This window comes from Hippocampus bargibanti, linkage group LG10 (assembly GCF_051943395.1).
Source record: "Hippocampus bargibanti isolate YZ-2025 linkage group LG10, ASM5194339v1, whole genome shotgun sequence".
NCBI lineage: Eukaryota > Metazoa > Chordata > Actinopteri > Syngnathiformes > Syngnathidae > Hippocampus > Hippocampus bargibanti.
In genome coordinates this window covers 11,949,863-11,977,203 of record NC_142743.1, presented here as the reverse complement: position 1 = coordinate 11,977,203, position 27,341 = coordinate 11,949,863, and the positions used below count along the sequence as shown (strand labels likewise).

The 27,341-nt window shown below is 40.2% G+C and overlaps 1 protein-coding gene across 1 annotated transcript; it reads left to right on the top strand.

Annotated features, from left to right (window-relative positions):
• Positions 1-233: 233 nt before the first annotated feature.
• coro2aa (coronin 2Aa) lies at positions 234-27,269 on the top strand. Its single transcript, XM_089007015.1, has 12 exons — positions 234-410; positions 15,384-15,584; positions 15,855-15,971; positions 17,224-17,373; positions 18,234-18,413; positions 18,927-19,043; positions 21,794-21,898; positions 22,019-22,115; positions 22,332-22,444; positions 23,667-23,757; positions 25,836-26,050; positions 26,132-27,269. Exons 2-12 carry the CDS (start codon positions 15,384-15,386, stop codon positions 26,249-26,251), a joined length of 1,506 nt encoding a protein of 501 aa, XP_088863141.1. The 5' UTR covers positions 234-410; the 3' UTR covers positions 26,252-27,269.
• The last annotated feature ends 72 nt before the right edge of the window (positions 27,270-27,341 follow it).

Here is a 27,341-nt window from a genome sequence, read left to right as displayed (position 1 = left end):
CATAGGCTTTTTTGATTTCATATTTTACACGTTTGAATTTATTTTTTGTGTGTGTGAATGGATATAGTTTATTACATTTTTTAAAGCTTTACCAACTTAATTTTTTTGTCCTTTCTTCAAACAATAAATTGGAGTTATTAATGGTAATGTTTCGAGGCGAGGCCTCGCCCAGCTCTTTATTCCCGCTTCCCTCCTTTCCCTCCCGCCCTTTCCCCCCACCGTCTTTCCTCATCTTCCTTCGGCAGCTCGAACCTCCCGGTCTCGTCTGCTCTTCGCACCGCCGAGCCGAACAGCAGCATGACGACACCGGCTCTCCGCTAACTGCGATTCCGCTTTCCTCGCTGGACTTTTGCGGGAGGGTGGCAACCGCTATCCGCCATCACCATCACAACCACCACCGTCGCACTGAGGTGAGTACTACGGTACGGTGTTGTGCGGGAAGACGACATCTTAGCCGGTGTTAGTAAGCACTTTTCGTCCACAACATCCGTTACACGTGCACCTGCTAACTTTAAGCGCAGCCGGTTGTATTTATACAACGATTCAAGATGAAGACAAGTAATTTCAAGCAACATTAATAAGGCAAAACAATTGGTGTCTAGTATTTCTCGGGCTCCCGGTTTTACTTGGACGAGAACTGGACTGAAACCGCAGTTTTATATAGAAGCGTATTTACTTGTTGGCCTCAAATCCGTGTACAGTGGGACCTTGGCTTACGCACTTAATTGGTTCCCAGACAGAGTGTGTAAGTGTGTATCCCAAAAAATAATTTCCCATAGGAAACCATTAAATTTAGTGTTGGGGTAATAATCCGTTCCCAGGTCTCCATAAAATATAATTTTCAACTAAATAAGCCTTAAAACTACAAACAATATACTTTATTCTATGTATAATAAATGTGCTATTGTATTGTAATGAAAGAAATACACGCACTGTATAATAAAGTCGTTTTATTTACATTTGTGGTTGTTGTTGATAGCTTGATGGAATGGGGTGGCAGGTCGGAGGAAATTGCTGCTTGGAAGGAGTCACATTCCATAAGGACTGTAATTAAACAAATAAACTGTACTGTACCTTTGTGATGGTCGTTGATGGATTGATGGAATGGGTTTCAGACTTCTCTTCTTGTGTTATGAAAGTCCGATTATGCATCTTTTTCCAAAAAAGGCCGGTCTCATCTGCATTAAATACTTGCTGAGGAACATCACCTTCTTTTTTCACCATTTCGACGAATGATCCCCTGTAGGCTACGGCAGCTTTACTGTCAGAAGTGGCTGTCTCACCATGACGAGTAATGAATCCCTGTACGGCGCTTAAAGTTCTCGAACCATCCGTTGCTAGCTTTAATATCATCAATAAACTGCGAACTTCCGGGTTGCCGCATGACGATATTAGAGTGAATTTGCCGTGCTTGCTCGGATATTATTGCTATCTTCACGCTGTCGCCGGCTAGCTGCTTTTCTTTAATCCAAATTAACATAAGTTTTTCCACCTCTTCTATTACCCGAGACCGTTGCTTTGACAGCACGGAAATACCTTTAGCGAAGGATGGTAGCAATGGTGGACTTAGCATATTGCTACTGGGCCGTGAAGTCAGACAAACGCACACCTCGTTTGTGTTTCTCAATGATCTCCTTCTCCTCGACTGTAATTTTGTTTTGTGTCTTCTTTGGCTGAACACGAGCCTATGGTGGAGTCTTTTTAGGTCCCATAACAGCAAAAATATCCGTGATAAATCCTTGAAGACGAACGACGTGTACACTCAGAGAAAGGTATGCCGGCTGTGACGCTGTTCGGTCGTGTGGTTTGGTGTTCTGACGAAAATTACTACGCCAGCTGTGGTGGGGCGGTGCTCCGTGTGTATCACGAAAAGTAGTGCGTATGCCAAGATTTAATTTTCATAAATTTAAAGTTCGTAAACCGAAAAGTTCGTAAGGCAAGGTGTTCGTTTACCGAGGTCCCACTCTACTACAGTGCAAAAAGTTTAATATTCACCACAGAGCTTTACTTATAAAGCTCTTAAAAATCCTTCTTGTGGGTTCCTATCTAACATGGAATGTTTCTAGGATGAAACCAGTGTCAGTTGTGGTGTGCTGTATTCTGTATACACTATATAAGATACATTTCACTATTTTGTACCTTTTCACAGAATTGTATACCTTTTCACAGAATTGTATACCTTTTCACATAATTTCATTCTCATATGAATGAAAGAGAATCACGGGTGTGAAAAGGGCGAGGCAGATAGGGAGGTAACTACCTTTAGAGGGGGCTGTCATACACTGATGATAAGGATACCGTTTGTCATCTAGTTGAGGATAATAATTAATTGTTCTCTCTCTCTCTGTATATGTTGAAAAAAAGGCACAAAAAAGCTGAAGGGACCTCATGTCCAAAAACAGGTGTATGAGTCATGAGTCAAGAATGAAAATTCTAGAACTTGACAAAATGTCAGCTGGAGACGCCGGCGAACAAAGTAGAGGTCCGGAAAATGAATCTTTAGCACACTGTCAATACTTTCTGGCACTGTGCTGAGCAAAGTGGGTAACTTTCAAACTGTACAAAAAAAAAAACAAAAGTTGAAAAATATATGTGAATCTGCCAGTGTGGAGGGGTTTACTGTACAGTCAATCAAAAAAAAAAAAAAAATACAAAAGCATTTTAGACTGATATTGTGTAACTGTGTAGTCTTTGTTGCTAGGCAGAGACGAAAGAGTGGGTCTACTCATATGAAAATTGACAAAACTGAGTTTACTGACAAATTTTCATTGTATATTGATTCAAATAAAGTAATTAAAATTGCTTCACAACATACCATGGACGCTGCGACTACTCGACTATGATTCGCAAACTAGGGACTGAATAAGCAGGAAATGGTTGTTCATGTATTGTTTGACACATTTTTCCACCCATCAGTTTCATCGGCTCCAATTAATTTGTTTTAATTACAAAATACATGTACTCCTTGACTAATTTGACACAAAAGAGTTGTTTGTTTACATTCGAAGATCCACTTTGCTCACGAAACTCGTACCGACGGCGTGTTTATGAGACATCCATTCTCTCCTCCCTGCGGGGGTGATGTTTTCAGTGAGACCACCGGTGGTGCAGATGCTTAGGGGTCCCCTTTGTGCGCTCTCGTCTCGCGCCCACATAAACACACTTTAAGACAAAAGAGCAAGCGCTGTGAGCGGGTAATGACCTGATGCTAATTCTTCATCCAGTAGTGGGAGGAGCTGAGTCGAGTATGGACACGTGTGCTGCGTTTTGACTCATTTGAAATGTGCCGCTAACCAAAGCAGCATCACCCTCTGAGGCAAGTTATTGGATGCAGAGTACAGAGGTACCTTAACTTGAGAGTCAGTCATTGCTCTGCCTCGTTGTTCGTTTCTCAGTAGAAGACCATGCCCGATAAATTCTCGGTCTTTGGTTTCAGCTTTGATGCGATAATTTGTCTGGTTGAAATTGCCGCCACATGACTAAAATTCACCAAAAATGTTGACTTGGAAAAAAGACCCTTTTGAAGGATGTACCATGGAACCTGAAAAGTTAACTCCTTCACTGCCAGACGTGCAAAAATGTGTCCACTCTCATGCCAGGGTTTTTGTCATTGTCACTTCAATTCCAGGGCCCACAGAATATTGAGTTTTAGGACTACATAAACATTCAATACAGTGTTAGAAACCTGGGGCTCTCTTCTTTCATTAAAAAAAAGAGTTAATTCCTAAATGATATGTGTCTGGAGTTATATGAGCTTGAAATGAGGGCAGATGTCCAAAATACAATGCAATACATACATCTTGGTTTACATAGCGTTTTAACAAGGTGGAACAAAGCGCAAACATGGAAAAAAGAGAAATGCGGCCCCTTGTGGAAAAAAGACAAAAGCATTCAGTTCAAGACCCAATCCGGCCTGGCCTCCCTGTGTGGAGTCTGCATGTTCTCCCCGGACCCGCATGTTTTTCTCGGGGTCCTCCGGTTTCCTCCCACATTCCAAAAACATGCATGGCAGGCAGATTGAACACTCCAAAAAATTGTCCTCAGGTGTGAGTGTGAGAGTGAATGGTTGTTTGTCTTTGTGTGCCCTGCGATTGGCTGGAAACCAATTCAGGATGTCCCTCCTAATGAGGAATAACTGGTACTGATAATGGATGGATGGTTCCATGAGCCAGTTTGTACCTCAAGGTAACGTTTCATATTGAATTGAATGACTAAGCAATGAATCCATACCTACCTCAAAAGTAAATTACATTTTTTAAACCAATGTTTGTTTTAAAATACATACAGTGCAATGTTTAAATAAGTGAAAGACACTGTTACAAAAAAAACTATTATACATATACACCGTGTGTATATATTATATATACCATTCATTGTGCATTAACTTTAACAAAGTATGTCGCGTTTTTATTTAAAAGATTGATTTCCTACGAATGTTGTTTCGACAACTTATGTCTCCATTTGTTAGTCTTATAAAGAGCAAAAACACCAAGAATACCGTACCGGCCGGTGCCTGCCTTGCCTTCCGGGATGCAGTGCTGAGTTACAAAAAGAATAACACAGATTGTTCTGCTCAAGGACTTCCAAGAACACTCCCCTCAGGAGTCTCCCTTTTGCCGACTTCTATTTCTGCTCACTTTGTGTATTTTCGAAAATTGGAAATCCCACCGCAAGATGGGCTTTGTTGGATTCTGTGTAAAAGTCACACAGTTAGATGTAATACTATGGCTTCAACGTATCAATTTTGCCCAATCTCCGTGCGAAGGACAAACCTTCTGTAGTGTCAACTCTAGGCATCAGTTTGAACATGTTCGTCAAACACTGTTCGATTACCCCTGAGTCAGGACATTTTTTAAGACTGGTGCAGACATGTCCCGTGGCAATAAAAGAGTCAAAGGTGTGATGCCACCCTGCGCTGACAGCAAGCTGTGTTGCCGTATATGTGGGTGGGTGGGCATTGCAGTGTCCTGGGAATAACAAATGCTGAACCTGTCTCCCCACCGGATAGGACATAATGAATCAATAATTTTAAGATGAGAAATGAGCAGCCAAATTAGAACGTTTGCTTTAATGTGGGCTCGTAGAAGTAGATGCATGAGGTGTGTTATAAGGTAAGCTGTTAACACATGCCTGACATTCTCAAGTTTTGTCCAAGCGATGACTCACGTCTGTAGCTATGGAACGAAAGCCCACTGTTACGGATGTCTCACATCCAAAAACCACAAAAGTTTCATTTTGAACTGTCATTTATTTGGGGGTTAGGGGCAAGGAAGTTTTATCCTGTTAATTGTCAGTATCATTCTAAAAAAAAGGTCTGTATTATTCAGGGCCTGAAAACAATATCTCCACCTTCCATCTTGATTGATGTACAACCTTATTTGTAACAGTCTGCCTCATTTCGTATTAATCATCCCCGCTGCTCTTGATGGTCGTTCGCAACATGACAGCTGCGCCAGTGCCTTTGCGGATTATTTGACGCTACTCCCACGCGGTCCTCACAGCCGGAGGATTACCGGCAAAATAAATGTGTGTGTGCGTTGGTGTATTTGTTGGGAATGGGGGTGAAAAGAGCACCATAATCAGATGAGATCCTCGGACGTTGAGCATCAAAATGGTGGACAACGTTTGTTGTGTGTCTGTTTGTGTAAAATATTTGCATGAACAGAGGCAAAGACACGGTCAAAAAATCATCTTTTTTTCATGATTTTTATTTTGTTTTCAATTTGAACACCTAAAAGTAATCCGATAATATCTAATGGAAAAACACAGAAATAAAATCAATGAATTAATAATGGTCAAATGCAAATGGAAAATGAATAAAATATGTAATAACCATTGAGCAGTCAAATGTGCTCAAAATACATCACAGATGCCGAATTAATTAAAAAAAATAGATTAGATTAGATGAGCCTTTATTCATCTCACAAAAAACATAATGTGACACAACACAACGGACACAAACAGTCATTCAATCTTAAGGAATTTCTGCACACTCTTTGTTTCATGAAATGTGCACGTCTGCTCCAAGCTAAGTTATAAAAGCAAACACAAAGCTAAGCTGTAGCATCCATTGACAAAAATAAATCCGCTTTAATTCCAACCCGCGACAGTTCCACACATGCAGCTAAAATGTCTCGACTGAAGAGTGTATAAAAAGAGTGAATAAACGAAAGGTCAATCAGCTTCCTCAAAAGGATTATTTGATGATATCTTTTACGATTGCTCGCCTTTGTCTTGTTGAAGACTGTTAGGTTAAAATATTAAAACTTTACCTGCTGTTTGGCAGCAGATGGGTCATCGGAGTGCAATTCATTATTCATGAGGAGGAAAAACAAAGATTGGCTCTTATTTATTTTTGTCCACCATTTTGATTCTGGATGAACGTCACAAATGCCCAAAGGAAGTGGGAACAAAAGAGGAAAAGGTGGAACAGTAGGTTCCAGCAAAGGAAAGATCTTGGGTTGCGTGAATAAAAAGCAGTTGTTAGGGGAGGAATGCTGGAAGGAATGAAGGCAAAAAAAGTAGATTGAAGCAAAAGAAGGAAAGGTGTATGTCAGAATAGCGAGGGAAGGCAGCAAAGTGGCCGGAAAATTGGACATATAGCAGCTACAGCCACTCTTGTTCTTCCAACACACCTGATTCAAATAATCAAAATCGTTACAAGCCACTGCAAAAGCTTGTTGAAAAAAAAACACAGGCAGCATAGGTGGCCCTCAAGGACCGGATTCGGGCAAGTTTATAGAGTCGGTTTCCAAGTGCTATAAGTCCGGCCGCAAGCCGGCATTTCCTGTGTGTGGACAATCGCAAGACATTAATGCGTTTAGCTGATGGAGGAGATCTGATTAGCGTCTTGTGTGTTATTTACTGGTGAGGCTCAACGCAGCGTCAAGAACAGCTAAGATAATACCCGCCCCACCCTGCCGCACCACCCTCCTGTCCTTGAGCCGCAGAACGTGAAATTCACCTTGACAGCATTAGCTATGGTTAGCCTATAACAGGCTACCTATGGTTAACCTATAGCAAACTAACCATAGGATGCTTGTCATGTTGCAGCAAAGTGATGAAGTGGTTTAGGCTTTGAATCTCAGGTCTTCTTCCTGTGTTTGAAGTTTTTGAAGAGTCTGAATTGCGAGCGTGTAACTTGGCTACGACAAGTAACCAGTACAGGGTTTATCAAAAGTCAGCAGGGATTGGCCATAAATTGATCTGTGAATTGGATCGGATCGAGTAATTTTGAGTGATTTGGGAATTTTTGTTTTCTTTATTATGACAATTGTTATTGTAATTTAATAGATGAGAATATTTGTTTGACAAGTTGGTTTTATTGGGTATTATAACATGACACCATTTTGTATGTTTATTGTTCAGGAGCTTTTCCGAGACAATTATTATTATTATTATTATTATTATTATTATTATTATTATTATTATTATTAACAATAGTGAACATTTTTGCTGGTTGTGTGTGCATTGTGCTATATGTTTGTGTTATTTGGTGGCAAAATATTTTCATGAAGTCGCTAAACTCATGACAAAACGTAATAATAAGACCTTTCATTTATAAGCGCCTTTCAAAACTCTTGTATCCGCAATGATTTATTTTCATAAGTTGTCTTTAAAGTTCTGTCATTTAAACAATTTTTTTAAATTGCCCCTGAAGTTGGCCCAATAATAAGTAATACTGCATCATTTCCTGTTTATTGTCTAACCCCCTCATCTTCCTTTGTAAATTGCCATCTCACACACACACACAAAAAGAGAAAGCTAACAACATCCTGATGTTTCATTCTTCTGGCATGTAGTCATCCAAAAAAATGCCTGACTTCATTGTTGGATGAAATCAATTGTAGCACATCGACTAGTTTTCCTGTGATGTGGATCCAGTTAACTGTTAGCTAGCTGCTAACGGGTTAGCTGCGTATGCGTTAAGGTATCCATTGGCGCCAATAGAATGGGCCGTGCTGCACGGGCATGCCAAGTGTATGTCACTGGCGTGGGGCTCAGGGGGGTGTGAGTGGTGAGATAATGCCGACACGCGGTACTATCGTCATCAAAATGATGACATGGAGCCTATTATTTTATTTTAGTCTGCAATTTCCGACCAAGAGGACGACGGTGTCTGTGGAAACTATTCAACGTAATTATTTTCAACAGCAACATCATCCTCCAATGAACAAAAATAAATACGGGCCTTCCACTAGGGCCGTTCACCTTTTTCAGCATTAAAAATATCAGAATCAGAAAGCCTTTAATAGTCCCACAGTGGGGAAATTTGGGGAAATAATACAATTATGTTCATTTTACATATTTTAGGAAGTAGCTAACAGAAAAAAAATAAAATATTTCAGTATGAACAAAAACAAGAAACAATACACTTCACAGCAACGTGACATGATTGTTACCAGCGAACTTCATTTCCTTCCATTTAGCTAAGTGCTAAGTGCTTATTTTGGCGTGAGTGGAGTGTAATAGACTGTAAGGACAGGGCAAGAGCTAGCAAGTCCAAAGAGAAGCTCTGTGATCAAAACATCCATTTGTTAATAGCTGGATACAACACAAGAGCCAAGTAAGCTAATCGCTATCTCACTTCCTTGAAAACTAACTGTTATGTGAGAAGACAAGTGCTAGTTTTTTATGTTGACCTTCCGACGGCCTGGAGTTTGTCGCTTGTTATTAGTCGTCTGGCTGTATTTTGGCTGCCAAACATCTGCTTGTGTTGCTTTTGTGGCAGTCTGCATTAGGAATAGGGGATAAAATGGAATGCTTTCATAGTAATGCTAGGTCTATATATCGTGGAATTGAGTGTTGTGTAAAAAAATAGAATGCAAGTATTTATCAATGAGTTATGTACAGTTGTTTGTTTTTTGGTGAAAAAAGACAGCAAAAACAAAAAGGTAAAGTACAGTAAAGTCTCGTTATATCGATATCGGATATGTCGATAGTCCCGGTTATATCGCTACTATTTCTATGCACGCACGGAGAAAATTACATGCGAACAGGGTCGGATACATCGATAGTCCCGGTTATATCGATATTTTTTCGGACTCCCTTGAATATCGATATAACGAGACTTTACTGTATAACATAATTTGGAGAACATTTCTGATGCAGATCTCAAAAGTCAACATTAAAACTCAGCACTCTGGCACCCAAAAAATAAATCAACTAATGTTGTAAATATTTACTTTATAATGTATTTATCTATTCAATTAATCTCTCAGGTAGCAGCTCTGCAGCGTATTTAGCTACCCGAGCTAACCAACTCCAGCTCGTAGCTGGCTAGTGTGGCCTCAAGATAGTATCACTGCCTGCAATTGTTTCTCTGGAGCAGGTGTCAAAGTCAAGGCCTGGGGGCCAAATCTGGATCGCCATATCATTTTATTCGGCCCGCGAAAGCAAATCAAACTTGTGTAATTCCATGATGCTTTCTAAAGTCCAAAGCAAATTTTCAAATTGTCCCATATAAACCACAATAACAGTCATTATTTTCGACTTCAAATTTGATTTTATTGATTATCTTGTTCTGTTCTCCGAAATGTAAACCATATTCAGATTTCTATTTGAACTCCGGAGTTGAGTTGAGTGCATCAGCTATTGATCAGCCCTGTGCACTCCTCCCTTGTTTGACCGTGTGAAGGCCACTTTGCTTTTTTTTCTGTCCTCTTTTGGACCAATCAGCTGGCCTTCTCCGATCTTTGGCCTCTTGCGCAACCTTTGGCTTTGACTGGCAGGCTTGTAGACAGGCGAGTGTCCATTTGGGAATCTGCAAAACCATTGATGGAGGCACACAGAATCAAATCAGTACAATTAAGAGAGAAATGGGCTTCTTGAAATGTTTACTCCCATTATACCATGACTTTTATTTCCATGTTGTTATGAATCAGTACTTGTGATGTTATTATATCCTCATCGAAGCATTATTTTTTACCTAAAGGTTCGAACATTTTTTTCAAGCATTGACATTAATCCCATATATAGTATATATATAAATGTATATATATATATATATATATATATATATATATATATATATATATATATATATATATATATATATATATATATATATATATATATATATATATAAACCAGTTATGCAATCAAATAATGCTGAGTCAAAAACAATCTAATCAACGTGTGTTTTTAAGTCTATTTTCAAAACTATTCCATTATTCTAATTGCGATACAATCCCCGGTAACATGACTTTATAATACAAAGTCTCTCCACTCCCCCCACTTCCCCACCCCGCTCTCTCTCAAAGGGAGTGTACACACTCGTCTTCCTTGTGCTTGTTCACACACGCATTTGCCTTCACGCGAAGCGCGTGTGAACGCGGCGGCACCGGCGCCGGTTGTATCGGAGATAAAGTCAATGTTTCTTTTCCCCTGTGCCGATCCGCTTTGCCCCGGAGACATAACAGATCGTCCCTCAAGGACCCCTTCCCACTGAGGCCCTCCCCTCTTCCCACCTGCCCCCTGCCCCACGGTTCCCCTTCCTGCGGTCAGGGTGAGTCTCATTCTCCTCCCCGAGCGAGTGCTTTCATGTCCTGGTGTGACAGGTCACTGTGTGGAATTTGGCGTTGACTTATTGATCTTTTGACTCGACTGGCTGCTAAGTCCACAGCGGAACTTTTTCCCCCGGAGCACAACTCCAGATAAGCACGGACAAGATGAAAACTAATTGCGTGGTGCCAATTTAGGTCGCCAGGGGCACAATTTGTCATTGCCTCCTCCTGAAGTTGGCGCTGACAATGACATCATTGCCTTGGGTGTTGATATTTGATGGCAATTGGAGGTTTTAATTGGGGCGGCACTATGGGCTCGTGGTCAGCACGTCTGCTTCACAGGTCTGAGGTTCAGACTTGGAATCTCAGCTGGATTTTGCATATTCCGTCCCACATTTCAAATAATGCAAATGCAGCGTGATTTGACACCTTGGATTTAGAAATGTCAGATTGACCTCATGGGGCAGCATGGCGGATGAGTTGTGAACATGTCGGCTTTTGTGACTCAGGAAAAGGTAGAAATAAGCAATTTGGGCATTGCGATCTTTGGGAGTACTCCAATTCAATTCCAACTCATAAAAACAATCATAAATTCCTGGACATCTAATTACGATTTGACCGGTTTAAATTTTTTTCACATTGTTTTCCAGAACTCCGTCTTTTCCACCCCCTCTCAAAAAAAATCAAGTGAATGGGACAAGTACATTCTGCAGTCAAACTAATCAGCTTTTTCAAAACGTCTGACAGACCACATTCCGAAAAATTCCTACTCTCCCTAAATGCTACATTTTTAACAGTAAAATTGTCAAATTTTCACACGTCTTTACACATTTACATCTGTCTTTCACATTTTCTCAAACCATTGTTCAAATAAAATGTGTTAAAAAACAGAGGAACTATTCTAGGTCTCCAAAAAACAATCAATCACAATAAAATTAAGTAAAAGTTATTTTCCAAATTTTCACTATTGTGTAGAAACACCCTGTATTCAAATCACGTTTTATCGTTTTCTTTACAAATTGATAATCTTGACCAATTCAAACCGTTTTAAGTCTCACATTCAACATTTCTACAATTAAGTCAATTTCACAGCATTTCATTCCACCTCTTTTACACTAACGCAGAATCTTAATAGAAATGTCAATCTCTTGTTCTTTCATTTTTTAAGACTCCATTTTCATGGACATATTTTACACTGACACAAATGTTGTGTTCCCAATCGACAATTGCGTAATCCAGACTACCGCTATCATAAAACATGACGCCTGCCAATCACGTAGCCCTCCGCGCTCACCCCTGTACATGTTAATCATTACATCTCTCAATGCATTCCCTTATCCGTACGCTTGTTAAAAAAAAAAGACTTATCTGATCATGGAGAATGGTGGACGCCAACAGTTATTCATTTATGACCAAATGCCTTTGAAAAAGTTTTTTTTTAATGTGGATTATGTGTTTATTTATTTATTTATTTATTTATGTATTTATTTTTATTATGATCTTGAATTTGACAAATAGACCATATATTAAGAGACCGGATTTTCCGGTTTATATGGTGCACCCAAAAGTCTTGATTTTCTTTAAAAAAGTGACCCTGCGCCTTATTCGCAGATGCGCCTTATAGGTGAAGTAATATTGAGCCACAACAGGTCTCACAACTGCTGTCAGCAGCCACGACTCAATTTCCCCTTCGTAGAAAAAGTGCGTAACCCAAGCCTCTACTGTAGCACCTTATAATGTTGTGTGCCTTATATTTGGAAAACATTTATAGATTTCTATATTATATTTGGAAAACTTTTTCTCATTCATTGAAGGTGCATTTTATACTCTGGCGTGCCTTATATACTGGAAAATACGGTAACTAAAGCGAATACTAAATATCACGAAAGCTTAATGAAATTAAACATAAAAAACTGAAACAAACATGAAATCAAACAAACCTGCTCTGAAAACCAAGTCAGTGAATTAAAAAAAAAGTCTCAATGAAATAAAAACTACACCAAACTATTATAACCCAGATTAGGCAACTTCACATTGAATTCTGACATACAAAAAATTATGATACGGACAGTGAGGTTTATTTAACATCGACAAACAGTGAACGAAAAAAGGTTGATCTTGACTTTTTGGATTAAAGACGGTCACAAGGTCACCGTTGTTTGCATTGGTAGTTCTGGCCGACAATTGGATTTGAAGTTATTGATGTGGGTTAGCGGATTGTAAACGTGCTACTTGTAGCGCCACCCGCTTCAGCGCTGTGTTGACATCACATGTAAACTTTGAACTCCCTGCGACTGTTTGACCAAGAGAGGAGCGGCCTCGCCTGTGCACTAGGTTATGACTTGCTATAAATGCGGTATGGCATGCTCCATATACCGTAGCATTAAACTATAGTGACAAAGATGCGCTATTTCCCCCTTTTCTCCTCCGTTTTCTGAGCCAGACGTAGTCAAAATGTACTAACATAAATGCATCAAGGCTTATTTTTGGCCTTTTTTTTTGATCAACGAGGAGCTGCATGTAAAAATAGCCACCAGTCTTTTTCATCATCCGGTTCTCAAACGTGAAGGGGAGGGGGGGGGGGGGGGACTGCAGGATGCCAGCGTCTATTGTCGCTTTGCAATTTTATTTTTAAGACGCCATCTTAATGTATTGCTCCATGTCGTGTTCTTAACATTTGAATGAAAAAGGTTTGAAATAAAAAGTTACTCCACTATCTTCAGCAACTATCTCTTTGTCTAATTCCGTGCTTATATAGTCCTAAAACCCTCCCCAACACCCTCTTTTCTTTATTATTTTCTTTATTTTACGTCAAATCAACACAACGCAGCCATCACAAGCGTTGGAATGGCCGATTAATCTGATGCCAGTTGAACGTCGGAATGTGCCAAGAAGCGTCTTGGCTTTCTACCTTGGCAGCGTCTCGGCATAAAGACTGCTGCTTGTGGATCGACCCGAATGCTGCCAGGGATTATTGCACATAGCCAAGTGTGAACAAACCTCTGTCAGGGCATGCTTTGGTGATGCAGTGGAAAAAGGAGTGGAACCGCCAGTGTCGATTGACCCTTGGCCATCATCAAATAATGGTCTTGTTTTTCATTGTGGTGCATGTAATGTCTTTTTACAAGAGATCGCGAAGTTACCTCCACCAAGGAATGCACGGAACAAGGTCTAGTATGTTGATTCTCCTTCAGACATGGATCTAAATCCAACTATCGCGCCATTTCATTCGATAGCTCGTGACAGCCAGGATCGTTTTTACCTGCGAGGCCTCACAAATGTCCTCACCATTGAGGGGGAGACATTCCAGCTTGTCAGTGGAGGCCCGAGGGCAAAAGGAGATAGAGGAGAGCGTTAACTGAGACGTGGTGCGTCACCATCCTTATTTGTATTCTTTTTGTCCCGCTATTAACACCTTTAACTTGATCTACAATTGTGTTCCTGCAACATTTGGTTTGTCGTCTTCGCTTACCGACAAACCCCCACGAACTCTTTTAGTCAATTGGTTTATATCTTGGTATCGCTTGCATAGTTGTGGAAATAGATGAGTTAGTTTTCCCGTTGTTGTGAACCCCCAATGACGACTTCTCGTGTACTCTCCTATCTCCTGGTACACGATGCTAGGTGCCGCCCTCCCATTCTCACCATCTGGTGTCTCTTCCACACGCTTGACGTTCCACTTAGGGGTGGCACAAATCATGGTCTTGCGTACTCCTGGTATCTCGTCTTTATTCTTGACATTGTACTGCAAGGCGATTAAATAGCTGTTGTGTTTTTTTGCGTTATTGAGAGCCTAGGACTTCTTTTGTCCACTCAAAATTGTACTGAGGACACAAGATCGTGCGTTAATGCTCTCCTATGATCCTTTGCGACCGACGTTGGTGTACTGGTCTGTCTCCGCATATCACCACCACAGTACAAACAGCCTCATGCCAGTGCTATGTTAGTGCTACGCCAGTGCTATGATAATGCTATGCGAGTGCTATGCTAGTGCCAGGATAATGAAGTTTACAAAAAAGTGGTATCATGTAGTCAACCTGATTCATGAAGGACACATTTTATATTACTTCAATATTTTCAAATGACTTAATGCGACCAGTAAACCCATAAAATCCAACTATGACTTTTGGTGACTGTACCGTCGAAGCGTTGAAGGTGACTTGGAAGCAATGCTATGTTTTGACAGCTTTCTCGCTGTCAAGACTTGAGCTTCCATGTCAGTAGCTGCCCAGTCTCAACGCCTTGTCTGTCAAACTCCTCCGCCCTTTATGTATAAGTCATGAGCATCCCGCAGGCAGGCTGGCAGGCGGAGTTGCCACGCAGACGTTCTGGCTAGCCTGTCTTGGTCCCAGTGGACCAGACTCGCTTATCTTGCGTCATAATGACATATGCATCGATTATTTGGCAAGGGAGGCCGCTCAAAAAATAATATAGAGTATACTTGTTTCTCTGATCTTGGTAATGACTTGTCATCATTGACGTTTGACTGCATCAACGTTGCGATGGAATCAGAAGGAAAAACAAAGATTGTCCCATGAAAAATGTATTCTCATACAGGACTGGAGAGTATGGAATTGAAACGAATTGGATTGGTTACGAATGTGAATAAGCGTTAACAAACAGACCATTTAAACAAATAAATAAACATAGAAAAAAGGAAAATGAACCAAAAACGCTACTGTGCGGAACCCCACACATCTTGCGCCATCAAAACATCAGATCTGTCTGGTTACGCTTACGTTACCTATGGAGAGATTTTCTACTATTGCTATTTGTATGGTTGCTTCTTCTAATACAGCTGCTGTTACTGCTTATTTGTACTACTTTGACTACCTATAAATAGCCTATAAATAGACCGTCTTCCTTTTTTGTCATCAGATGTCATGGCGTCCTCAGTACCGCAGCTCCAAATTCCGGCACGTATTCGGCAAGGCGGCTCCCAAAGAAAGCTGCTACGATGGCGTGCCCATTACGCGCAGCGTCCAGGACAACAACTTCTGCGCCGTCAACCCTCGCTTCCTCGCCGTCATTACTGAGTGTGCGGGGGGCGGGGCCTTCCTGGTCCTTTCTGTTCATCATGTGAGTGTTGGTACCAAAAGATGTTGTGCTGCATAAAAGATTGGACATCTGCGCGCACTCCTTGTGGGGGTTGGGTTGGGGTTGATGGGACATGATTAAGCCGGAAAATGGACACTGTACATTACAAAAAATCTGCATCATTAGCAAGATAGAAAGCATTTTTTTTTCTAGGCTGATTGATGGAAATCAGTTTTAGTGTCATTAGTGTCGTACATAGACTTTAATTACATTTCATTTGATGTTTTTTTATTTATTTTTTTAACTGCTCAGACAGGTAAAGTGGACCCTCACCACCCACGCGTATCGGGCCACAGGGGCAACGTGTTGGACGTAAAATGGAATCCCTTTGACGACTACTGCATCGCCTCCTGCTCTGAGGATGCCACGGTTTGGAAAGACACACACACATACACACACACACACGCACGCACACACACACACACACACACACACACATGCACGCAATACAATACAATACAATACAATACAATACAATACAATACAATACAATACATGTTGATTTATATACTGTAAATTGTGTGTGAATTTTGAAAGGCGCTTATAAATGACATTTATTATTATTATTATTATTATTATTATTATTATTATTATTATTATTATTATTATTATTATTATTATTATTATTATTATTATTAGCAAAGTACTTAACATGCACACACACACATGCTCGTGCACACAGAATCTGTACTATACCGTGGCCTCATTCCCTTGACTACGAGGGAGTAGAGGTGAGATAATTTTCTGGTGCCTCACAAAAGGCTTAAAATGGAACCAGGAATCATCCCACACATTCCTCAGGAGTAACTCATCCAGCTTTACCTCCTCAGAGGTGATGTTTGCATTTCGCTGATTGATTTCCAAACCTGGTCCCCCTTACAACTTTGCAGGAAAATACCCAAATGTTTAGACTTTTGCTAAAAAGTATTTAAAAAAAGGCAGAAAGCCCACTAGAATAGCCAAACTTTATTTGCTGATTTGTCTTGGTAATTTGTTTAACTCATTTATTGCCAGACGTTCAAAAATGTGTCCACTCCAGTGCCAGGGATTTTGTCATTGTCACTTGAATTCTAGGACCCACAGAATATTGAGTTTGAGGACAACATAAACATTCAATACAGCGTCAGAAACCCTAGACTCTCTTCTTTCATAAGAAAAAAAGAGTTACAGTACTTCCCAAATTATATGGGCCTGGAGTTATATGAGCTTGAAATGAGGGTGGGTGTCCAAAATACAAAGCAATGCATACATATTGGTTTATAGAGCGCTTTAACAAGCTGGAACAAAGCGGTAACATGGAAAACAGGGAAATGCTGCCCCCATGTGGAAAACAAAAAACATTGCCAGAGGCCATGGCCAGCGCTTTATCGGCACCGAAGCATGAAAAAACAAAACCTGAACAAATTTGGCAATGGCATATTTTCAATTCCCAAATAAATGTGGGAATGGCAGTGAATGAGTTAATAAGACAAAAACCCACCTTTTGAATTGTGTGTAGACTTTTTATATACAGTGCATGTACTCAGTACTTTCAACTAATTTGTTGCCATGAGTGTATATAAATGCCAATATGCAGGTTTGTGAATAATAAATAAAAATATGAATCAATCTGTATCTCCAGGTGAAGATATGGGAAATCCCCCCTCACGGCCTGTTCAAGAACATGACGGTGGCCTGGAAGGAGCTACAAGGTCACAGCCGCCGAGTGGGCCTCATCGAGTGGCACCCCACCGCCAACAACATCCTCTTCAGCACCGCATATGACTACAAGGTCAAGAGCTCGCCGCTGTGTCCGAATACTATTAGCAGGCACCGGAGTGTATCACAATGCAGCCGAACAGGTCGTACCTATTTAAAGGCAATGCATTCTTACGATAAAGATCCTGCATAGCTTCACAAAAAAGAGGGATGTTAGTCAGCCAATATGTGACAAAAGCATGGCTTGTTGTGTCACAAAAAAATAACAAATAAAAGGGACAAACCCTCATATTATGTTGAAAAAAAATTGTGTTGATTATGTTGTGGGTCATTTTTACCCATATTTACAAATCCGCACAAAACAGTCAAATAATAGGTCACATCAACAATAACTGTTTCTGAGATGGTATAAACATACGTGAAAAGAGAGAACATATTTTCTATCCCATTGGTATATTTTAGAACTGTTTTGAAGAAAGGAAAAGGAAAGGATATCCAGCGCTTTATTCAACACAAAAGTGAAAACAGGTCAAATTGACCCCTTAACAGAATATGAGGGTTAAAGCCTAAAAATATAATCTAATAATTGCCTGCCGTTATTCTGGAATAATCAGGACCATGGGCGCATGCGTGCCACAAATGTGAAAAAAGACAAAATATTCTCAGAGGAAAAATGTTCCAAAAAGTGCAAAATCAATACGATACCACTTTGGGAGTTTAACAAATAGGGCTTGCAGAAGGCAAGGAAACAAATAACTAAAATAGTTTGCCAGAAGCCTCCCCAAAAACATCCAATAACAACAACAAAAAACTCACAACAACAGAAACTCTACTTAGAATGTGACGCAACACCAAAGATCAAAAGGTAACCATTTTCCAGTGCATGACCCATCCTCTCCTGCCCCCCCCCCCCCCCCCATCTCACCCCACTAGGTGATGATCTGGAACCTGGACTGTCCGGAGCAGGTGATCAAGAATCCCGTGCGGGCCATCAGCCTCCACACGGACGTGGTGTTGTCCATGTCCTTCAACGCGGACGCCACCCTCTTGGCCACGACGTGCAAGGACAAGAAAGTGCGACTCCTTGAGCCGCGCTCGGGGACCCTGATTCAGGTAATTTGGCAAGCTATGGGAATCCTGTATGGGAAGAAACTTTCTGGGCAACCATACTTCCAGTTTTATAGAAAACCTTCAAAGGCTTAAAACCTATTCTTCCGTGTTCGTGTATGACATAATTTGATTTGAGTCACTTTTACTCGATCATCTTTGTCATGGTTATTTTTTTTGTCCAACCAAAAATTTTCAATTGATTTGAGAAGCGGACTATTTTTGTTGTTGTTGTTGCGTGTCTTTATCACAATCATCTCAAAAATGAGAATTGTCTTTTCAATCAATGAACTAAAAAAAGTGTCCTATCACGCTTTGCAAGGTGGTGGTGACGGACCCCAAAAATGCAGGCAGGAGGGAGGAGCAGGGTGTATTTGACAAATGGTATTAAATAAAGTCAACTGGAACAAACAGCAGAGTCGTCAAAATAGAAAGGTCCAAAGTAGCAAACAAAACCATGAGTAAACGTCAGTGACTTACAAAGGCTCCGCTGTCACGATTTTCAAACCGTGTTTCTAGGAAGCCAACTTCAAGACACACAAGGCCACCAAGGTGCTGATTCTGGACAACGTCAACAAGCTGCTCACCTCAGGCACATCCAGATGGAACGACAGGCAGATTGCGCTCTGGGACCTGGTATGTACACTCGTTTTTTTTTTGTTTGTTTGTTTGTTTGTTTTAAAACCATCACATTTTTTCCTGTGTTTTTGCAGCTCCTCAATTACTTTATGTACAACCTTACATTTGTCCTAATGTTAGCTAATTATTTTTAATTCATGGACGACACGGTGATCGACTGGTTAGCACATCCGCCTCACAGTGCAGAGATGCAGGGTTTGAACCCAGGCTCTGGCATTCCAATGTGGAGTTTGCATGTTACCCCCACTCACCTGTGCCTGTGTGGGTTTTCTCCGGGTACTCTGGTAAACATGCATGGCAGGCTAATGAAAAACTCTTAATTATCCCTAGGTGTTATTTTGCTGTTTGCCATGTCTGCCATGTGTGTCAACTCCAGATTACATTCCCCTGACCTCATTTTGCCTGTGTGTATCCGAGAGATTGATTTCACTTTGGTCCGGCACAAAAACAACCACAATAATAATTATTATTATCATAATAATTCAAATAGCAATTCAGAGTTATGTGGAAATGAGGACCTGGAAACCTGAATTAGAACGTAAATCGGTTAAGATAACCTCGGACAGGTGAAATCCTGCAGTAGCACAACACTGACATCTAGTGGACATATACAAGTACGAGCAGATAAGTATTTAAGAGTGGTGTTATGCTGTCATTGGTCCCATTAATAATAACAATAATAGTACATTTAATTTCTAAGCGCCTTTCAAAACTCAAGGACACGTTACAGTCACAGGACATTTTTTAAATAATCATAAATAAAAGAAACATTAAACAGAGGACAATGACGTGATGACTTCACTTTTAGCTAAGCTTAAAGGACAACCGACGTCCCTTTTTTGTTTTTTAACTGATACCAGGAAAACGTTTTATAGCATCTAAAATACCCAAAACACGCAGTATGATATTTTTAGTCAAATGTAAAACACCAATCAAAATGACTTAAAGTGTCCAAAATCTGCAAAAAAATGAGCTGCAAATTGGGCATTTTCAGAAAGTCCCACCCCAGTTCGTGACGTCACGCCAAGGCGTCTTGCATTGCTAATGAATCAAAACAATGGCTTCAGATTCGGAAAAGATGCTTTCTTGTTACTCATCCAGTTATGAATATGATTCAAATAGTTCTGAAGAGGAAAGCATACATGTTTGCAATCAATGAAAGAATTTATTCCGGTCATTTTGATGCATCTGGAGAGAAATGTAGTGACAAACTCTTTAGTACTCACAGTACCCAAAAAAAAGGCAGAATAGTGCGACAAAGCTCTGTGTAAATTGTTTCCTGGGACGTTTTGTAAGTGAATATCAAATACACTGTAGAAGTCTTGGCGCAACACACAATGATTCACCATCGCGTTATTTATGTGTTTTCCTTCTAATTTCGCCATCAACACAAAGACCAAACAAAGTACCGCAAAATGCATTGAGGTGATGCAAGCTATGTCCTTTCTCGCTGAGGGCCGTTCCTTCAGTGACGTAGGGTGAGGACTCGTGACCAACTCAAAAACAAGACTTCCTGAATATTCAGCGCGAGTCTTAAAACGTAAAATATAGCTATATGCGGTGGAATCTTTGTAAAATACGCTCAGTAAAAGTCATTTGAAGCCATTTTACAAATTATGGACTCAAATTGTCCGGAGACGTCGATTGTCCTTTAATGCTAACAAATAATGCAAAGTGCCTTTGGCTATTTGGGTCATCGATTCAAAGGCAATTGATAAAACCATACTCGCAGGCTATAAATTCTTTATCATCCATGAAAAAAACAAAACACTCACGGTAACGGTCAAAGAAGTCTATTCTTCGTTTGTATCTGCTCAACTGTGTGCTCCCCAAGTGGCCAAAATGGGGTACACCAGAAGAAGTGGCGCAATGAATCGGATTGAATCGCAAAGCACTAATAAACGAATGAATGACTGAATGGCATCTCCATTAATTTCCAATGGCGAGGGTGATTTGAGTTGCAGGCACTTTGGGTGTGGTCACGGAACAAATGAAAGTTGTATCTCAAGGCGCTGCTGTGTATAGTTTATTGTTAATATTATCGCATGATTCCGTGTGGTGGTTGTCAGTTGTTGTTTTAGCATGCAAGGAGGATTATGATGTCCAAAGTGAAGGATTAGGGATTGAGTGGGTTTTTTTTTTTTTCGTGTCACGGTCTTTTTAATTTGGAAATATTCACGTTTTAAATGTATTTCAAATCCTGTCCTCCTTTCTGATATCTCTATACTTTCATCCGATGTTACTCACCTTCTTATTTTATTTTGTGTTGTTGTATCACCGTCTTTTTTTTCTTTAAACACAGAATTTCGAAGAAAAAAATGCACGTTTTTTTCCTTGATTGGACTTTTTAAATTCGCCTACTGTCTCACTTCGCTTCATTTCTACCCAGTTTGTTTTATTTGTCCTTTTATCATCTTACTTTGTTTCATTTCCTTAATAGCACCATATTTTATTTGATTTTGATTTCAGCAGCCTGACTGTTTTATTTCAATCTCTTTTTTTTTCACCACCTTTATTTTATTTCAGGACATTACCACCTTTGTTTCATTGTACAAAATTTTACCGTGTCGTATTTTTTGGACGACTGGTACGTTGATAAAAAAAACTCTTTTTTTCCCAACCATACTTTGTTGAATTTACTCAATTTCCGAATTTTAATGTTTACACCCAACTTTGTTTTATGCAAATACAAAATGTTTTATTTGTGTTACTGTAATGTATTCAACTTGTTGTTGTTTTATTTTTAGGACGACTTGTCGATGCCTTTGCTTGAGGAAAACTTGGATGGATCATCGGGATTCCTCTTTCCGTTCTATGACCCAGACACACACATGCTGTACTTGGCCGGGAAGGTGAGCAATCCTGCTGCATCCTGAACACGCTCAACAATAACAAACAGCGGTACCGTGACTTACGGTACGGGGTGGTCCAAGGTTTAGCCTTAGCTAGGAGGCCCTTGCTTTCTCCAACAGGGGGACGGAAACATCAGGTACTATGAGATCAGCTCGGAGAAGCCGTACATTCAATACTTGGCGGAGTACCGGTCCTCTTTACCTCAGAAAGGGATGGGTAAGGAGCACTTTAAAATTATTTTTGTCAGGCTGCATTTAGTTATTTTTTTTGTCATAATATAGTTTTTAAATGTGAAATCTTCTTTATTCTTATTATCACTCCCATTTGTCCAATGTTCTAATCATACAGTCTTTTTTTCTAACAATAAGCATGAAACGATTCATAACTGTATTTTATTTGATTTAGTTTTGTTTTGTTTCATTTTGATCTCAGGTGTAATGCCCAAAAGAGGCATGGATGTGAGTTTGTGCGAAGTGTTTCGCTTCTACAAACTGGTAACCATCAAGACGCTCATTGAGCCTCTGTCCATGATCGTTCCACGCAGGGTAAGAAGGTCTCCCTCCACCTTTAAAGGACAACTGACCTCACTTTTTGGTTTTTCAACTAAAATACCCAAAATATGATATTTTTATTCAAATGAAAAACCAATAAAAATGGCTTAAACCACCAATAGAAATGGCTTAAAGTGTCCAAAATCTGAAAAAAATTTAGCTGCGAATTGGGCATTTTCAGAAAGTCCCGCCCCCAGTTCGTGACGTCACGCCAAAACGTCTTGCATTGCTGGAGAAGCAAACCAATGGCTTCAGCATTGAACATTGAGGGGAAATGTCTTATCGAAAAAGAGGCACAAAATGGCGACCTCCTGTGGCCACCTCCGTTTCCACAGGCTGATAAATTCCTTATATGGAGCTTGGATGCCCTCAGCTGGCGGCTTTTGGGTGCAACACGAGGTCCCCAGACCAAATAAGTACAGCAAAATACATTGACGTGATGGAAGGACCGCTACAATGCGTCTTTTTTTCGCTCAGGGGCGTTCCTTTCGTGACGTCACGTATGGACTCGTCACCAACTCAAAAACAAGACTTCCTGAATATTCAGCGCGAGTCTTAAAACGTAAAATATAGCTATATGCGGTGGAATCTTATTAAAATACTGTCACAGTTTGCGAGGTGGTGATGGCGGGTGCGGATCCCAAGAAGCAGGCAGGAGGGAGCAGGAGGTTGTTTGACAAATTGTATTAAAATAAAGGTCAGCAGGAACAAAATGTAAAACATCAAAATCATCTGAACAGAAAAAATACAAAGTATCAAAAGAAAACCAAGTGTAAAAGTCCGCCAAGGTTAAACAAACACATGCACAGCATACAATGCAAAGCATGCAGCAAACATGCAGCAAACAATGAACCGACACCGGATGGTCGTGCCGGGTGTCCTTTTAAGTGTCAGTGATTAAAACGACCAGCACCTGCGAGGCTGCAGGCAGGGCTGACGTCGCTACCCGTTGGTCGCCAATCTGATCGAGACGACCAGCACCTGTGCAGGTGCAGGCGGGGACGACAGCGCCCCCCGTTGGTCGCCAACCAGATCATGACAAATACGCTCAGTAGAAGTCATTTGAAGCCATTTTACAAATTATGGACACAACTTGTCCGGAGACGTCGGTTGTCCTTTAATATTTTGTTGTTGTTGTTTGTTTGTTTGTTTGTTTGTTTGTTTATTTGGTGTGCGTGCGTGTGTGTGTGACATCATATTTTGTCACCTTTTACAGTCAGAGTCGTACCAGGAAGACATTTATCCAATGACGGCGGGTAACAAGCCTGCTTTGACTGCGGATGAGTGGCTCAGCGGGATCGACAGAGGTAGTCTATGTCCAGTTATATTACCTTTTTTACAAAGATTCCACGGCATATAGCTATATTTTACGTTTTAAGACTCTCGCTGAATATTCAGGAAGTCTTATTTTCGAGTTGATGACGATGCCTAAAGTGACGTCACGTTCGGAACGCCCCTGACCGCCAAAGCGACACACAATGCATTTTGGACACTTTTTTCGTTCTGAAAACACTGTTAATCGCAAAATTAGAAGGAAAACTACATACATAACGCGATGGTGAATCGTTGTGTGTCGCATCAAGACTACCAATTACGGTAAAACGCGTAAAGAAGGTGTTAAATTGACACAAATTCCCAACAGACAAATCAGCCCATTTCCAACGGAGCTCGTGCTCCACATTGGAGTCCAGACGGCTCAAATTGATACGGAAGGACTTATTTAATCGATTGCAAACATTTATGCTTTCCTCTTCAGAACTATTTGAATCATATTCATAACTGGATGAGTAACAAGAAAGCATCTTCTCTGAATCAGAACTCTCGGAAGCCATTGTTTTGATTCTGGAGCAAGGCAGTGTGTGACCAATAGTGACGTCACGAACAAGGGGGCAGGACTGTCTGAATCTCGCCATTTCTGAGCTCATTTTGTGGCAGTTTTGGGACATTGTAAGTCATTTTTATTGGTGTTTTGCATTTGACTAAAAATATCAGTTTTGGGTATTTTAGATGCTATAAAACGTTTTTCTGATGTCCGTTAGGGAACAAACAAATGGTGTCAGTTGTCCTTTAAATTATCTTAAATAATGTCTGTAACGTTCTCGTGCTATTTATTTTTCTAGTAATTTAAAAACATATGTTTCGTCAATATACCCAGGGACGCATCTGGGCCGTGCCATTGACGCATTTTGACAGCCACTGGCGCAACTTTATAACTCCACTGTTGGCGCAAGTCACGATTACGAGTTACAATTAGCGCATATGGCTACATGATCTGCGCCACACATGACATACTTCTGTTAAAATAGCTAAAGAAACACATTTTAAACAGCAATTGAAAACTGTTTCTTTTCCATCACAGGTTTTAACTTTCGTCGTCTGCCATCTTGCCTTACCGTATTATATTAATAATAATAATACATTTAATTTCTCAGCGCCTTTCAAAACTCTCAAGGACACTTTACAGTCACATGATGTATTTATTTTTTTGGTGCGGGTGAGCCATAACCACCTTGCAGTTTTGGTGCGTTCCAAAGTTAATTTAGACGATATCGCAGGCTTTTTCGTGATCTACCGGAAAGGTCCGAAAGGTCTAAGCAAATATGCATTTACCCATGATGCATTGCATTATTTACATCTAACATGGCGGATGTTTGCAATATGGGGCATTAGAACAGGAGTAAAACTCTCTAAAAGACATTGAAAACAGGCAGCAAACAAACATATTCTCGTTTTTTTAAGGAAACACAAATAAGTCTGCGGAGAGTAGTGACAATTCGTTGCAGCAAATTGCTGTTCTTCTTTTCCTTTGGGCTTTTCCCTTCAAGGGGTCGCCACAGCGAATCAGTGTCCTCCATCTTCAGAAGTTTGATCAAACTGCTGTTCATGATTCAAATTTAGTGGCTAATGGGAATAATTTGCGAGCTGTTGCAGCACATTGGAAATCTTCAAAGCAAAGACATTTGTTTCAGAAGACATTCGTAAGAAATATTGTGCTCAATCTGTTCTCTTCATCTTCTCCGTAATACCGTACAAAATAAAAAAAAAGCACAGGATTGATTGTGTAGTCACCAAAGACAATTATAATTTTTATGTATGAATAAATTGGACTTGAATTAAAATTGTTTATTGCTATATTATAAATAATGATTTTTCATTTGCAATTGATAAATATCATGCTCCAATGAATGTATTTTGGTTTATTTCAAACAGTTTTGGATATTTCAGCATTCTATTTAAACGGCCCCCATCCATTTTAGAATTTGCCCCCCTTTACAGACACAAAAGGGGGCCAACTGCCCTCCTTTTTTAATTTCCCTGATGCATACCTAAATTGCTTTTATTTTTTCTTCCTCTTCTTCCACATCTCCTACCATCTGCCGTGCAGGCCCGGTGATGATGTCACTGAAGCCTGGCCAGCTCGCAGACGAGTCCAACAGCCAAACCGACAAAGGTCCGGGGAAGACTCGCGACCGAGCGTACATCAAGGAGCAACCGGAGGGCGTCACGACGGACAACAATGGCGTGGCTGACGACGGCAGGACGGCGGTGATCAACGGACAAGACCTCCTACTCTGCTCGCCGCCCAAGACGGAAAACGAGGTAGTCCATACGTGTATCTCTAAACATGAAAGGCGAACATGCGAGCGTGACTCAATGGCTGACAGTTGATGTTGTCCACAGCTTCGCGTGAAGTTCTACAAGCAGCAGGACGAGATCCGACGGCTGGTGGAGCTTCTCCACCAGAGGGACGTGCACATCAAGCAGCTCGAGTTGGAGATCAACAACATGAAAAACTCTTAGTAGAACTCACTTTAACATTCCCACCCCTAACCTCCATTTTTTTAAGACAATCGAGGTCTTTATATCATCGCTTGACACGTATGGTGCGCATATTGTTTATGTAAATACACTCAGTAATTCTTACCCACACTTATGAACTTGCACACTTGATTTTGTATCGCGGCTATGCAACTTTTTAGCTCTTTTTTATGCTTTCTGTGAGCGGGGGGAAAAAAACATGCAGTCTGGTATAAAAAGAAACAAGGATGCGCAATCGTAAGCAAAAGTATTTTAGCGGTTGCCTTCGGTATTTGAAAAAGGAGACTAACGGGAAAAAAAACATGTAACTACGAGATAAATAGTGATGTCAAAAGAATGAACATGGAATTTGAATTTTAAAATTCACAATTCTGAAAAAATAATATTTTCTGTCTTCTGACTTATATCCTCTCAAAGCTTTTAATTTATTCTTGTAAATTGTTAACTTTTTTGTTTTTTTTTATCCCCGATATCTAGTAACTTTTCCCCCTACCACAATATTTTGAGAATCAACATGTGAGGGGGATTTTTTTTAATTTAAAGAAATCTTAATTTTCTGTGAAAAAAATTTACAAATCATGTACATTCATTTTGCTAAAGTAGGAATGTACCAAGAAAATATTACAATTCTGCAACCATTTGTGCTACTGTATTTTTCTTTTCAGTGCACCAATTGTTCATTACTTCCCGTTTTATTTCTTCATGAATATTTTGAATGTTTCCCATCCACTCTTGCTGGCAGCTTTATTACACGCCGAGACTAAACGTGCGCTTTTGTCCTCATCCAGCATTGGTCTGTCGAAATCGGGAAGTTCCGCTGCAACTTGGAACTTCAACTTCGGCATCTTTGGACATAACAAAAGCCGCTGTGGTTCCTTCCTGCTGTTGAATCACTGTGAAATGACAATTATTTAAATCCAGAAAACGAGCACCACCAATTGACTTTGTGTTGATTTTTCATTTGGGCAGGAATAAACTAGGATACTCATCGAACAAAATACATTGTTGACGTGCTACGCATTTTATTCAATCATTTAAAAATATATATAATTGCAGGATATATTTTGAACTC